The 12,894-nt window shown below is 48.0% G+C and overlaps 1 protein-coding gene across 1 annotated transcript in view; it reads left to right on the top strand.

The window, feature by feature from the left end:
* Positions 1 to 12,894, top strand: part of SMOC1 (SPARC related modular calcium binding 1) — a 156,373-nt gene that overhangs the window by 54,321 nt on the left and 89,158 nt on the right. The window contains 2 exon segments of the mRNA XM_032624733.1: positions 10,825 to 10,990; positions 12,121 to 12,233. Of these exon segments, the coding sequence (XP_032480624.1) occupies positions 10,825 to 10,990; positions 12,121 to 12,233 (279 nt within the window).

Below are 12,894 nucleotides of genomic sequence, written 5' to 3' on the forward strand. Positions count from 1 at the left end.
ATAGTAACCCCCTAATCAGTCTCTCTGGTTGTCTTCACATCCCTGCCAGAGGTTTCTAAAGCTCACGTCTGATCTTGTCTTTTACTTTTTTCACTGGCTTCCAATTCTTTAAGGAAACAAAAGGCAAATGGGAGTTTTAAGACCCCTCCATGATCTCACCCCCAAACCTGCCGTAAAGCCTTATGTCTTCCCATAAATGGTCATTTCAAAACTGTCTTTCGAATTTGCTTCTTTACTTTTTGTGTACCTGTTGCTGTTGCTTAGAATGCCCTTAACAACCCTTCCTGCTTGTCGAAATCCTTTACCACCCAGTCACGGCCCCTTTTCTGAGAAATCCTCCCGCATCCTTGCAGTCTGCATTAACCTCTCGCTCTGACCCCTCAGAACATGGGGCCAGCTGCTCTGTCCCCAACACTCAGCATAGGTGCTCAGTTATTCTTTGCTGAATGGATGCCTCTTTTTCCTTCCTCTCCTCTCCTCTCCTCTCTCTCTTAAAGAGTTAGCCATCTCACATCTTGGACTTCCTGGCATCCCATTTTCAAGTAGTCTGTCCTTTTGTCTGTTTGTGACTTAGGCTTTGATTCCTGGTTGCTGGTTTTGAAAATGATGTCCTGATGGAGTTAGCTGTACACACGTCCGTCTTGGCAACCGGATCCACTTTTGGGGGCAGGGCCTTTGTTCTTGTTTATTTTCATAACCCCCAATGCACCTAGCCTGACTCCTGATCATTGAAGGGGGTGGGAGGAGAGATCTCCAGCAACCTCTTTGTGTACCTATGGGAGGTCTGATGTTTTTCTTTAGTTTTGTGCTTTTCTCTTTTTTGTTTATTGAGATAGGATTTATACAGAGTACACTTCACCTTTTTTTTTTTTTGCGGTACGTGGGCCTCTCACTGTTGTGGCCTCTCTCGTTGCAGAGCACAGGCTCTGGACACGCAGGCTCAGCGGCCATGGCTCACGGGCTCAGCCACTCCGCGGCATGTGGGTTCTTCCCGGACCGGGGCACGAACCCGTGTCCCCTGCGTCGGCAGGCAGACTCTCAACCACTGTGCCACCAGGGAAGCCCCACTTCACCTTTTTAAGGTGTACACTTTGATGGTTTTTAACAAATTTATGTAGTTCCATCACCACCACCATAATCAAGATAGAGACTACTTCCACCTCTCCCATTCTCTCATACTTCTCCCCCTACCTCCAATCCCCGGCAATCACAGATCTGATTTCTTATCCGTATAGTTTTGCCTTTTCCAGAATGTCACATAAATGGACCCAGACAGTATGTAGCTTTTTGAGTCTGGCTCCTTTCATTTGGAAGAATGCTCCATATTTTGGAAATCTGATGACCTGGGCCCTAACCCACACTTGATCTATGCCCGCCTTTCTAATAGACTGGCATGGGGCATGGTTTGGGGGTGTGGACAGGGTCTGTGTGAGTTAGAAGCTTTACCTTTGCAGCCTTGTTAGTGCCTCTTTCCATCCAGGGTCCCAGCTGCTATGTCAAACCCACTGACCCTCCCCCACCCCTCCCCCACAACGGCACGTGGTGTAAGACAGCCTTGTCCCCTGGGTCCTGCTCCATCATCCCTGTACTGTGGGGGGCGCAGTGGAGGAGGGAAACTGGGTGGACAGGCTGCGGTGACCACGAAATTCCTCCCTTGGGGAGGGGGTGGGGCTGGGGTGACAGGGGTCAGGCCTCTCCTGGCTAAAGCAACAGAAGTGGTTCCAGCTGCCAAACAGCTGGAGGGGGACGTCTGCTTTCCCTCACCAGCGTGAAAAGCCCTTTAATTGGGCGTGCTGTTGTCAGGCCTCGCTCGCTCGTGGAGGTGTGGAGAAGAAGAGCAGACGCCGCTGACACTGCAGACCTCCCCTTCCCTTTGACCTCCCTTATCTCCCCTCCTCCATCTCCGGGAGCCCCACTCTGAGGCCGGCCCTGATCGAGGCCCTCCTTTGCACCTGTGTAAATGCCGTGGCTCTGGGGTCAGGGAAGGGTGAGAGCGAGCTGGCAGAAATGGGGATGTGGATTTTCAGGGCAGATGATGGATTAGATAGAGGGTGGGTGAGTGATGTTCTCATGTGAAACGGCTCCTTGTTCCCAAAGACGCGGTCCTCGGAGAAAAAGGCTGAAGTCTGGTTGTGAGGATGGTCAATCCGGTGACGGGAGGCGGACAGCGTGCCTGACTGGAGAGTGAGCGGCCGAGCTGCATGCAGCTAGACGTCTGGAACGCGGTTCTCGACTCTTTTTTTTTTTTTGCGGTACGCGGGCCTCTCACCGTTGTGGCCTCTCCCGTTGCGGAGCACAGGCTCCGGACGCGCAGGCTCAGCGGGCCATGGCTCACGGGCCCAGCCGCTCCGCGGCATGTGGGATCTTCCCGGACCGGGGCTACGAACCCGTGTCCCCTGCATCGACAGGCGGACTCTCAACCACTGCACCACCAGGGAAGCCCCTGGTTCTCGACTTTTTGTTCCAGGCACTGCTATTCCCCCTTTCAAGAGCAGACGTACCTCCCAGGAATGCTCTTTAGTGCCTGAGGTCTAAAAACTTGAGCTGGACTTGGACTTACAAACATAACAGGGAAAAAAAAAAAACCCCTCCTTGCGGAAAGCTCCCTTTGCTTGCCGAGTCCTCCTCCTCTGCTGTCCACCAGAGGGGCCGCCGCCAAGACCCCAGCCACTGATGCCAGAGCTAACAACAGACCGCCCCCAGCTCCACCCTCCGGGGCTCAGCGCTTGCCATCCTGCCTTGAAGGAGGCGGTGAGGTGTAGCAGAAAGAATCTGGGCCACTGAGTCAGACTGAGAGGCGTGGTCTACCACTTACTAGCTCAACCTGGCCGAGCCTCAGTTTACTCTTCATTCATTCACTCAATAGATATTTATTGCATCTATTGGGCGAGGCCCCTGCTGGGCACTGGGGATCCAGCAGGGTGACACCCAGCAGATTGCGGTTCCTGCCTGCAGGGAGCTTTCAGCTTAGTGGGGAGGAGGGGCAAGGAACATATAATTAAATAGTTGGTTATTTAATTACAATCGTGACCCAGGCCACAGTGGAAAGTGCAGGGTGTGTGGAGGCTTATCACAGGGTCCTGACTTAGCAGAGAAGTCAAATGCCCTGAGGAAGCAGCCTCTGCACTGAGATTGAAGGATGAATAGGAGTTTATGAGGTGGAAGCACAGTCCAGGGAAAAGGGCCCACACGTGCCAAATCCCGAGGCAGGAAGGAACAGCACAAGGGGACCAAGGATTTCCACCCAGTTCGGGGGGCTGGCACTGGGGGCCTTGACCGTGCCCGTTACCTACTCAGCAGGCACACGGGGTAGGGCTCCTCCTTCTCTTCCTTCCAAGTAGACATTAGCAGATTGGGTTGGGACACTCACCATTATTTATAACATTGATTCTATGGAAAAAATAAATTCAGGGTGTCAAAAATATGATTAATAAATGAATCTGGCTGTTGTTCTTACTCAAGTACGTGCATATGGTAGCTCAGAAAAACCAGAGTGCTAATCACACTTAGCATAACTGCCTTAACATAACTCACTTAGCATAACTGCCTTAACATAACTCACTTCAGGCTTAGCAACCTTGGGCATCTCAGATGACTGCCAGACTTATGGGTGACATGACTTATCTGCAGGGTGGCGGAAAGCCTTCCAAGGCTTTGTGAGGAAAATTCTCAGGCTAAGGCCAGTTTCACTGGGAATGAATTCTAGGGACAATTACTGATGATATCTGATGATGATACTGTGGGTATATGGATACTGTCTCAGCCGCTCAGCTACATTCTCTTCAGTGACTCAGGGATGTTTTTTTCCTTTCCTTAAATTCAAGGGGAAAATCCAATGGTTAATGTATGGCTTCCTTTACCTGATAGATTTTTCTTAAAAGAAAAAAAAAAGGGACCCAACAGCTTCCATTATTCTATGCATTTGAGAGTGTTAAGCTTTTGGTGGTGGCTGGACAAAGAATATCTCTTTTTATAGTAAGTGATAGAAAGAGGGTATCTTTTAGGTAAGGTTTGATATTCACCCATTCATTCTTCAAGCATGTATTGAACAACTGCATTGGATCAGGCACTGGGTTAGGCCCTGTGTATATAAAGAAGAATAAGACACAGTCTTTTCTAGACATGTACCTACATAAATGATAATGAAGTATATCAAGGGTTTTGATAGACATATGAACACAAGGCAGCAGGAGCTCCAAGGAAGTTAACAGTAGCGTTTAAAACATGAAAGCACTTGCTTCTTAGGATGGTGACTTCAGTGGCGGTATGGAATTGGAACTTGGGAGAAAGTTTGGTGGCAAAATGTCAAACATCTATACGTGAGATTTAGGATTGAAAGAAGTCATCATGGATAAAAGAAGAAAACCTGCTGGAGAGAGAAGCCCAGCAGGCTCCCTGCCACTTCAGGCACTCCAACTAGGCACCAGCAGTGCCTGAAGTCACAGTGTATGCTCCAGGCCCCAGCCATGCTCCCAGATGAATGCAGCCTGGCTGTTATCTCAGCTGAAAACCGTGTGGATCAGAAGAACCTCCCAGCTGAGCCCAGCCAACGCGTAGAATTGGGAGAAACGATGAATAGTTTGAAGCCACTAAGTATGGGGGTGGTTTGTTTTCCAGCAATTGATGAGTGAAACAGAAAAGTTAAAAGTGAGTAGCCGAAGCTGTGTTACGAATGATTTTTATTTTAAAAAAAACCTCAAATTATTTGAGTTTGGCCTGTGATTTTTAGTCTGATATCATAAAGGGAATGCCACTTGCTCCTCCAACTTGTGGACCTCACACTTCCAAAACCATTGCCCTGGTTGTAGAGTACAGTTCCTGCCCCCTCTTCTATACCTGGGAAAAATATAGATATAGGCATGTTTCCAGCAAGATGCCTTTTTAGAATTTTAGATGCTGGTGAAATCAGCGTGGTACAGGTGGAAGTTAAGGCTGTGAAACCAACTCCCTATTATAAAGAATTGAACATCTCCTCCCAGATGGAACCTTAGGCTGCCTCTGTTGTTCCCTCTATTGTCATGGAAACTTGGCAGTCTGTCAAACCTAACAACAGCTTGTGGTACTGGAGTGGTCTCCCTGAGCAAAAGCTGTGCAGGGTTTACATTCTACTCTTCTGGAACCTGAGGGCAAGGATCAACGTGTGCGCATTTCAGACAGAAGGGACTGTAGGTCTAACATTGATTTCATTTACCCCCATCTCTTCTCTGGTGAACACAGCCCCCATCGGCAGCTTACTTTTCCAATAGGAAGGATGGAATGTTTTTATGTATTTCAAGTGCTTGTCCTACTTTACAAATGTGAGCAGAACACAAAATGCTGTGTGTTTGCTTTGGAATCACTCACTCCCCAAGGAGAGAGGGAGGGAATAGGAAACCGTTTTGCAAACGCACAATTGTCCCGGCCCCTTTTGTTTGGTTTCTGTATTACACAATCATACTTAACATAATTATTTTGTTTTTGTTGTCTTTTGGTGAGGAAGAAGGAAGGGAATGGATGTGAGGATTTTTATGAAAATACTATTTCCTCCCCAGAGGGAAATGGTTTAGCGTCTGCCTCGTCGGCGAGACAGCTTGCCTCTGCCCAGCACCAAAAATTTCCACCAACTCTGATTGCTCTTGAGCCCACAACAGACTTCTGTGGCCCGGGGGTTCAGTTCCAGCAGGGTGACTCAGACTCTTCAAGCTTTGTCTGTGGGCGGAGAGAAATGACCCAGTCATGGGAGGTCCTGGGGACTTGCAGCCTGTCCCTCTTGTCTCCAGAAGAGAAGAAAAATCTGTCTTTGTGATTGCAGGTGGACTGTGTTGAACTCCTGGGATGTTCTGCTGTTGAAACCCATAATAATGAATTCATGATTTCATGTCCAGTTTCCAAATGCAGATATTATCGCAGGATCTGCTTCTTGGTCCAGTCTGTCGTAGCTTGGCTCAACTAGGAGAAACACCAGTGAGCGTGAGCCATTCTCTCCCCACCCCCCCGCCCCTCCCCACAATAGCTGTGCTCTTCAATCTGGCAGCCACTAGCCACATATGGCTATGCAAAGTTAAGTTAACTAAATGCAACTAAAGATTTTGTTCTTCAGTTGCATCAGCTACGATTTAGTGCTTCATAGCCACACGTGGCTTGTGGCTTCCACACTGGATGGCACAGATATAGAACATGTCCATCACTGCAGAAAGTTCTTTTGGAGTCTGTGGCTTTGTAGCATTGCCGAGTCCCAAGAATGAAATCTTCTCTTGGTCCTGTGGTATCCTGTTCCTTTGCTGCACGATCAGTGTCAGGTTGCTTGTTCTCTCCACCCTAGAGTGCAAGCTCGTTGAGGGCAGGACTATGCTGGCTGTGTTCTGCTTCCCATGCCTCGCATGCAGGGGGCATCATAGTGCTTGCTTGTTAAGTATAAAAGTGGATCAGTGGATGGCTGAACAAGCAGTGTTTGTGGACCCAAGTAATGCCCTAGGGTCCCTGGAGGTTTGGGTGAACCTATTAGGGCATAGTCATTAATGGACAAAGAAGATGTGGGGTATATATATATATATATATATATATATATATATATATATATATATAAATATAATGGAATACTACTCAGCCATAGAAAAGAATGAGATGTTGCCACTTGCAACAGCATGGATGGACTTGGAGGGTATTACACTTAGTGAAATAAGTCAGGCAGAGAAAGACAAATACTGTATGACATCACTTATATGTGGAATCTAAAAAATACAACAGACTAGTGAATATAACAAAAAAGAAACAGACTCACAGATATAGAGAACAAACTAGTGGTTACCAGTGGGGAGAGGGGTAAGATAGGGGTAAAGGATTAAGAGGTAAAGACAGCTATGTATAAAATAAATAAGCTGCACAATATAGCCTTATAAATAAGGCTATATTGTACAGCACAGGGAATATAGACAATATTTTATAATAACTGTAAATGGAGTATAATCTTTAAAAATTGTGTATCACTCATTGTACACCAGAAGCTTATTCAAAATGGTAAATCAACTATACCTCAATTAAAAAAAAAACCCTCCATTTTATAGAACTCATTGTCTTTTTTGGTTCCTGAAATAGATAAAAATTAGTCACCACAGATGATTGGAGATGGTCTTTAGCAATGGTCCTGGACTGTTTCAGAACTTTTTCCCTTGGCCTTGGGGGCAGTCATTTCTAGATGGACCGTTTTGGGAATGGTCCCAAAGCCCGGAAGGATCTCCGTGTGTGGAGAAAGGTGGGGCTTATTCTGAAGCTGCCTTTAACCTGTCTTTCTCCAGGCAGTGTTTCCCTAGTTATGAAGCTGGTCTCTGGCAGAGCTGCTATGGCATCTCTGTTGGCCCAGGGCAAACCATTTCCAAACCAAATTTATGGCCTGTTCTTCAACACCACAGGGATGCCTGCAGCCCCCCTCTCCCATGAGCTGTGAAGAGACAACAGCGCAACCTCTTTGAGTTTGAAAAGAAACTATGTCTTCCACAATTCCTCTTTTTTGAAGGTGAACAAAGCTGTATGAGGAGCTTCTCACAGTAGGTTTAAAGTGCCTGGAGGGCAGGGCTGTCTTATCTGGATCTTCAGCAGTTGGTGTCTCACATGGAGTAGGCTCTTGGTAAACAGTTTTTGACTTGGGAATCCAGTTGTTTGTTTGTTTGTTGTTTTTCCATTATAGTTTATTACAAGATATTGAATATAGTTCCCTGTGCTATACAGTAGGACCTTGTTTTTTTACTTTTTATATAGTAGTTTGTATCTGCTAATCCCAAACTGAATCCAATTTTGCAATTGGGTCAGAGTTTCTGTTTGCAGTGCTACTCTGTAATAATTCAAGGCAGTTCGGTGTAGTGGTTAGAAGCGTGGCTCTGGAGCCAGGCCCTGGGTGTCAAGTTCAGCACTGACGCACACTTAGCGTACCCTGCCTCGTAGGGCTATTGGGAAGGTTAAATTAGTTAACGTATCGTAAGTGATGTATAATTATCAGCACTTATTATTATCACTCTTCAGACTTAAGGTCTGGCAACCAGATCCTTCTGTGACCAAGGATGAGTTCCTTGATTTTCTCAGGTGTTAGAAGATACGGATATTTCTCTCCTTGTGTGATCGTGAGAACAAAGGGCATGCTGTTCCCTGGCTCCTGGGGATTGACATGGCAAAATAACTAACAAATAGGTCTTAAAAGCAGGGTCTGACTTCATGTAAGTAGCCCTGACTTCCACGGACCAGGAGAGAGTAGCGTGACAGCAGTGTCTTGATCTGTTCTTGGACAGCTTTGAGGCTACTGGTTGGCCTGCAAGCCAGAGTGTGAGAACACTGATCCCAGCCTCTGGCCAGCGCCTGCTGCTCACCAGGCAGAACTACAGAGCCAAGTCTGGCTGCATTTCTGGGCTGCAGACACATGAGGAATGAGTCTGAGGGAAAAAGAGAGACTTCTAGTCCAGCTTTGCTGGTTGCAGCCACCTGGGTCCTGTGCACATCCAGGTGCCCAGAGCCAGGGCTTCCAAGCCTGCGTCATTCAGCTGGACCTTTGGGTCCCAAGTTTTCCCTGGTGCCCAGTGGGTTGGAGGCTTAGAGGGCTGTAGTGGCAGAGGGGCCTGGGTTGGGGATGGAGAGAGAAGAGACCCACCTCTCAGCCTCGGAGATAACTTATGTTCTGAAGTGGAGCTAGGGCAAGAAGCTGTGGCCCACCTCTGCCCACCATGTAATGTGGGAGGGGGGGGAAAGCTTAGAAAGGGAGATGGGGGGTGGGGTAGGGGAGTGGCCCAGTGATCCCCGGGGGTGGCAGGAGCCTGGGAGACCAGGCCTGTCACGTCACACCAGCTGGTTTGGAGGTAAATGCTGTGTGGGAAAGGCTGCTTCAGGGATGCGTTCATCCCACAAATAATCAAGTACCCCAGCATTGTGCTGGATGCTGGAGATGTATTCACAGACAGAAGAGACAGAATCTTTGTCTTCTTGGAGCTCAGAGTGGGGGATTCCATTGCTAATCAAATCACACAAATCAATTCATCATCAAACTGTGTTAAGAGCCCTGAAGGAAAAGTGTGGGGTGAGAGGTTATTAGAGGGGGACCCGTCCTCACCTGTGAGAGTCAGGGAGAACCTCCCAGATGAACCCAAATCTGAGTAGGGGTGGGAGGAAAGGGAGAAGGAGCAGTGTGTCTAAAGGCCCAGGGGTAGGAGCAAATGTAGCCCATTTGGGAACTGGAAAGTAGGCCAGTGTACCCGACCAGCAGTGAGCAAGGTGGGGACAGAACAGGAAGAGCTGAGGCCAGAGAAGGGGCCCCAGCGTCAGATCTGCCAGACCAGGAGACCATGGGAAGGTCCCCAGGGACAGAGGGGCACCACTCAAGGGTTTTAAGCAGGGGCAGCCTGAGGGAAGTTGATCCTGTGCAGGGGTGAGTTGTGGATTGTATTGTCCAGTTATTGTTTTCCAGCTGTATTCTGCAGTTGTTAACAGGGGTTCACTGGGAAAGGGGTTCATGGTCAAATAAATTTGGGAGATACATAATCGTATATGCTCTTGATCTGGTTATCTATTGCTGTGTAACAAACCACTCGAAACTTAATGGCTTGCTGTACGCCTGAAACATTATAAATCAACTGTACTTCAATAGGAAAAAAATTTTTTAACTTATTGGCTTAAAACAACTTATTAACGTTCACAGTTCTGGCGAGTTTACTGGGCTCAGCTGGGCAGGTCTTGCTCAGGGTCTCTCAAGCAGTGACTCCTTTTCATCTCTGTTGGTTGCAGTCAGATGATTGCTGAGGTTAGACTCATCTGAAGGCTTCCTCACTCACATGTCTCCGTGCCCGTGTTGGTTGGGCATTTCTCTCTCCACTTGGTTTCGCCTCATGTTAGCTTGGGCTTCCTCCTAGCGTGGCAGTCTCAGTGTTGTTGGGCTTCTTACATGGTGGCTGGTTTCCCCCAGAGTGAGTGTTGCAAGAGGCCCGGGAAGAAACTGCAGGGCTTCACGTAACCTTGCTCAAAAGTCCCAGCACATCACTGCCACAGCATTTTATTGGTCAAGCAAGTTACTGAGGCTGGCCCAGATTCAAAGGAGGGGAATTAGACTCCACAGCTCAACAGGAAGAGTGGCAACTACTTTGCAGCTACGTATCTTTAATCTGCTATACCTCTTGGAGATTCATAATGCGTACGAATGCACCAAAGGTGTCTGGGAAGTCCTGCAGTAAAGAAAACTGTTTAACTCAGCATTTCACAATCTGATGATGATGATATATTAAATCAGGAAATTCCTTTCTCATAGAAAATTGCTTAACTTGTATTCTGCTAGAGAGCAGTGGGCAGAATGGAAAGGTGATAGATTTGGGGGCTCAGTACTACTTTCTAATCAATAAAACTTTCCAAAGATGGAAAGTAGAGATTGCTAGTGAGTTCTTGGTTTGGGGAGGTACCCAAATAGAGCCAAGTGCAGAGACCATCAGCGTGGACCAGGAGACCAACTGTCCCAATGGTGAAAGCTTGGATTTGACCTCTGACCAATCTAGGTTCAAATTCACCACTTAGAGCTGTGTACAACCGGGCAAGTTACCTCTCTCTAGCCTTCAGTTTCCTTATCTACAGAATAGGTAGTTCCTATTCCATAGGGTTGTGAGGATTAATGAGATCCTGTGTGTGAATTACTGAGAACAGGATGCCTTCCTTGGTTAGAGTTTGTGGCTGCTTAGTTTCCTACCACTTCTAGGGTTTAATAACTTTGGGTTTATTCTGGACTTGCTTCCCAAGGGCAAACTAGTATTGTAAGTCATGGACTCATCCTTACTTTTCTTGCAAAAGTAACCTCTGTACCCTTTCACTTTTTTTCCAACCTAGTTTCTCATAGGTGACCGTGACCCTCAGTGCAACCTCCACTGCTCCAGGACTCAACCCAAACCTATCTGTGCCTCTGACGGCAGGTCCTACGAGTCCATGTGTGAGTACCAGCGAGCCAAGTGCCGAGACCCAACCCTGGGTGTGGTACATCGAGGTAGATGCAGAGGTGAGTGTGCACGTGCCCAGCAGAGGAGAGATACCTGAGCACCACGCTCCCTGCGTGGGGCACTCCCCATAGGGAGAGCTCAGAATGAGTCTGTTCATTTCACTTGCCAACCTCTCCCCATGTCCTTTCCACCGGGCAGTGTGGGAAGGAGGACTGGCCCAGTGAAGGATGAGTACTTTTCTGGCTTTTAAACACTGCCACCAGGGCTTAGAGAGATATGCTATTTGGCTAGTGCTTTTATTTTTTATTATTATTATTTTTTTTTGTAGAGGTGCTTAAAATGGCAAGACATTGTGGCTGGCTCCTAAATAGGAATTCCACATTGTTGGCCAACAGATGTATTTTGTTTGGTCTGCTCGCATGTTTAAAAATATTTAAAACATTTGAGACAGCATTTAAAAGTTGGGAAATTCAACCCAAAAGTCTGGATTTTTGTACTTCCCATAAAAAATTGGAAGCTCTGGTGATGTTACGTCTGAGTTCCCTCCTTCAAGGCAAACATGTGGCTGGAGCTGAGTAGTAGCTACGTCCTCCCGTTTTCCAGTTTGCCACAGTCCTCAGCACTCCCTATGGTGTTGCCAAGCTGAATGCCATTCTTCACACGGCCAGCCCCTTCTCTAATTTATATCACTTTCCTATGCCCTGTAGGTATTTGAGTTTGTGACCCCTGGACTGATCAGAGCTGTTATAGGAATTGTGGGAGGCTAAGCCAGCTGCTCTCGAATTCTGATTTCCCAAAGAAAGTGCTTGCAGTTCTTGAACTACAAAACATCTTTGAGACTCCTTGGGCTTGCGTGTTTTTGAATAAACCCAGTGAAAAATAATAGAAGTAGAACATTTTTTTCCCTAGGAGGGCCTGGGGATACTTGGGAGAAAAAGAATAAACAGACCTTCGTATAAATATGACCACCCCCCACCCAACTTTTCTGAGTACCACTAAGAGGAAGGTGAGGCCACGTGGCACTCACCAGCCCCTGCCCTTGTGCCCTTGGAACAGCCAGCTGGCTGTGTGTGGGCCCCCTGCACGGCAGAGTGCTTTTTCCCCAGCATTTCTATAACCAGCAGCTGCTTTGTCCATGGCTCCTGTGTGGGATCCAAGTGAATCTCAAATGCACTCCTCCCTCTTTTAGACGCTGGCCAGAGCAAGTGTCGCCTGGAGCGGGCTCAGGCCCTCGAGCAAGCCAAGAAGCCCCAGGAGGCGGTGTTTGTCCCGGAGTGCAGCGAGGATGGCTCCTTTACCCAGGTAGGCCTTGGCCACGTCTCTCAGCCCTGGGTCCTGGGCTGAGGCTGGGGGGAAGGGCCTGGGAGCAGGAGGGCCCTGAGAGCCTCGCTTTCTGGAAACAGCTGAGGACTCTCTGACACCCTCCATGTTGCTTTCTGGGGCCGGCCTCCCCGTCCTGGGCCCCATGCCACCCCTTGCCAGCTGGCAGTGGGTCCTGAAAGGCTCATGCAGGTACGAGCCAGGAAACTGGCATTGCTTGGTCCCCATCCTCCCTGCTGGCCGTCTTCATTTTTCTCTTCTGTCAAATGTAGGCTGATTATTTTTTCTTATCCTCGCCAGTTTCCATGGGCAACCCCCATATTCCCTTCACTGTTTATTACTACCCATTTTATATGCCCCTCCTTCCCGCCCCCAAACCTCTAACAAAGCTCTGCTCCCTTTGAGTGTAAAGTGTCTGGGGGTTGTGGAGTGTGAGTGCATGTGTGGGTGTGTGGTATCTGTGTGTCTGTGTGTGTGTGTGGGGGGGTTGTCTGTGTGTGTGGGTATCTGTGTGTGCGTATGGTGTATGTTGTGTGGTGTGTGATATTGTGTGCATGTGTTGTGTGGTTTGTGTGTGTGTGAGGGTTGTCTGTGTGTGTGTGTCTGTGTGCGGTGTATGTGTGTGTTGTGTGGTATCTGTGCA

This window comes from Phocoena sinus, chromosome 2 (assembly GCF_008692025.1).
Source record: "Phocoena sinus isolate mPhoSin1 chromosome 2, mPhoSin1.pri, whole genome shotgun sequence".
Classification (NCBI taxonomy): domain Eukaryota; kingdom Metazoa; phylum Chordata; class Mammalia; order Artiodactyla; family Phocoenidae; genus Phocoena; species Phocoena sinus.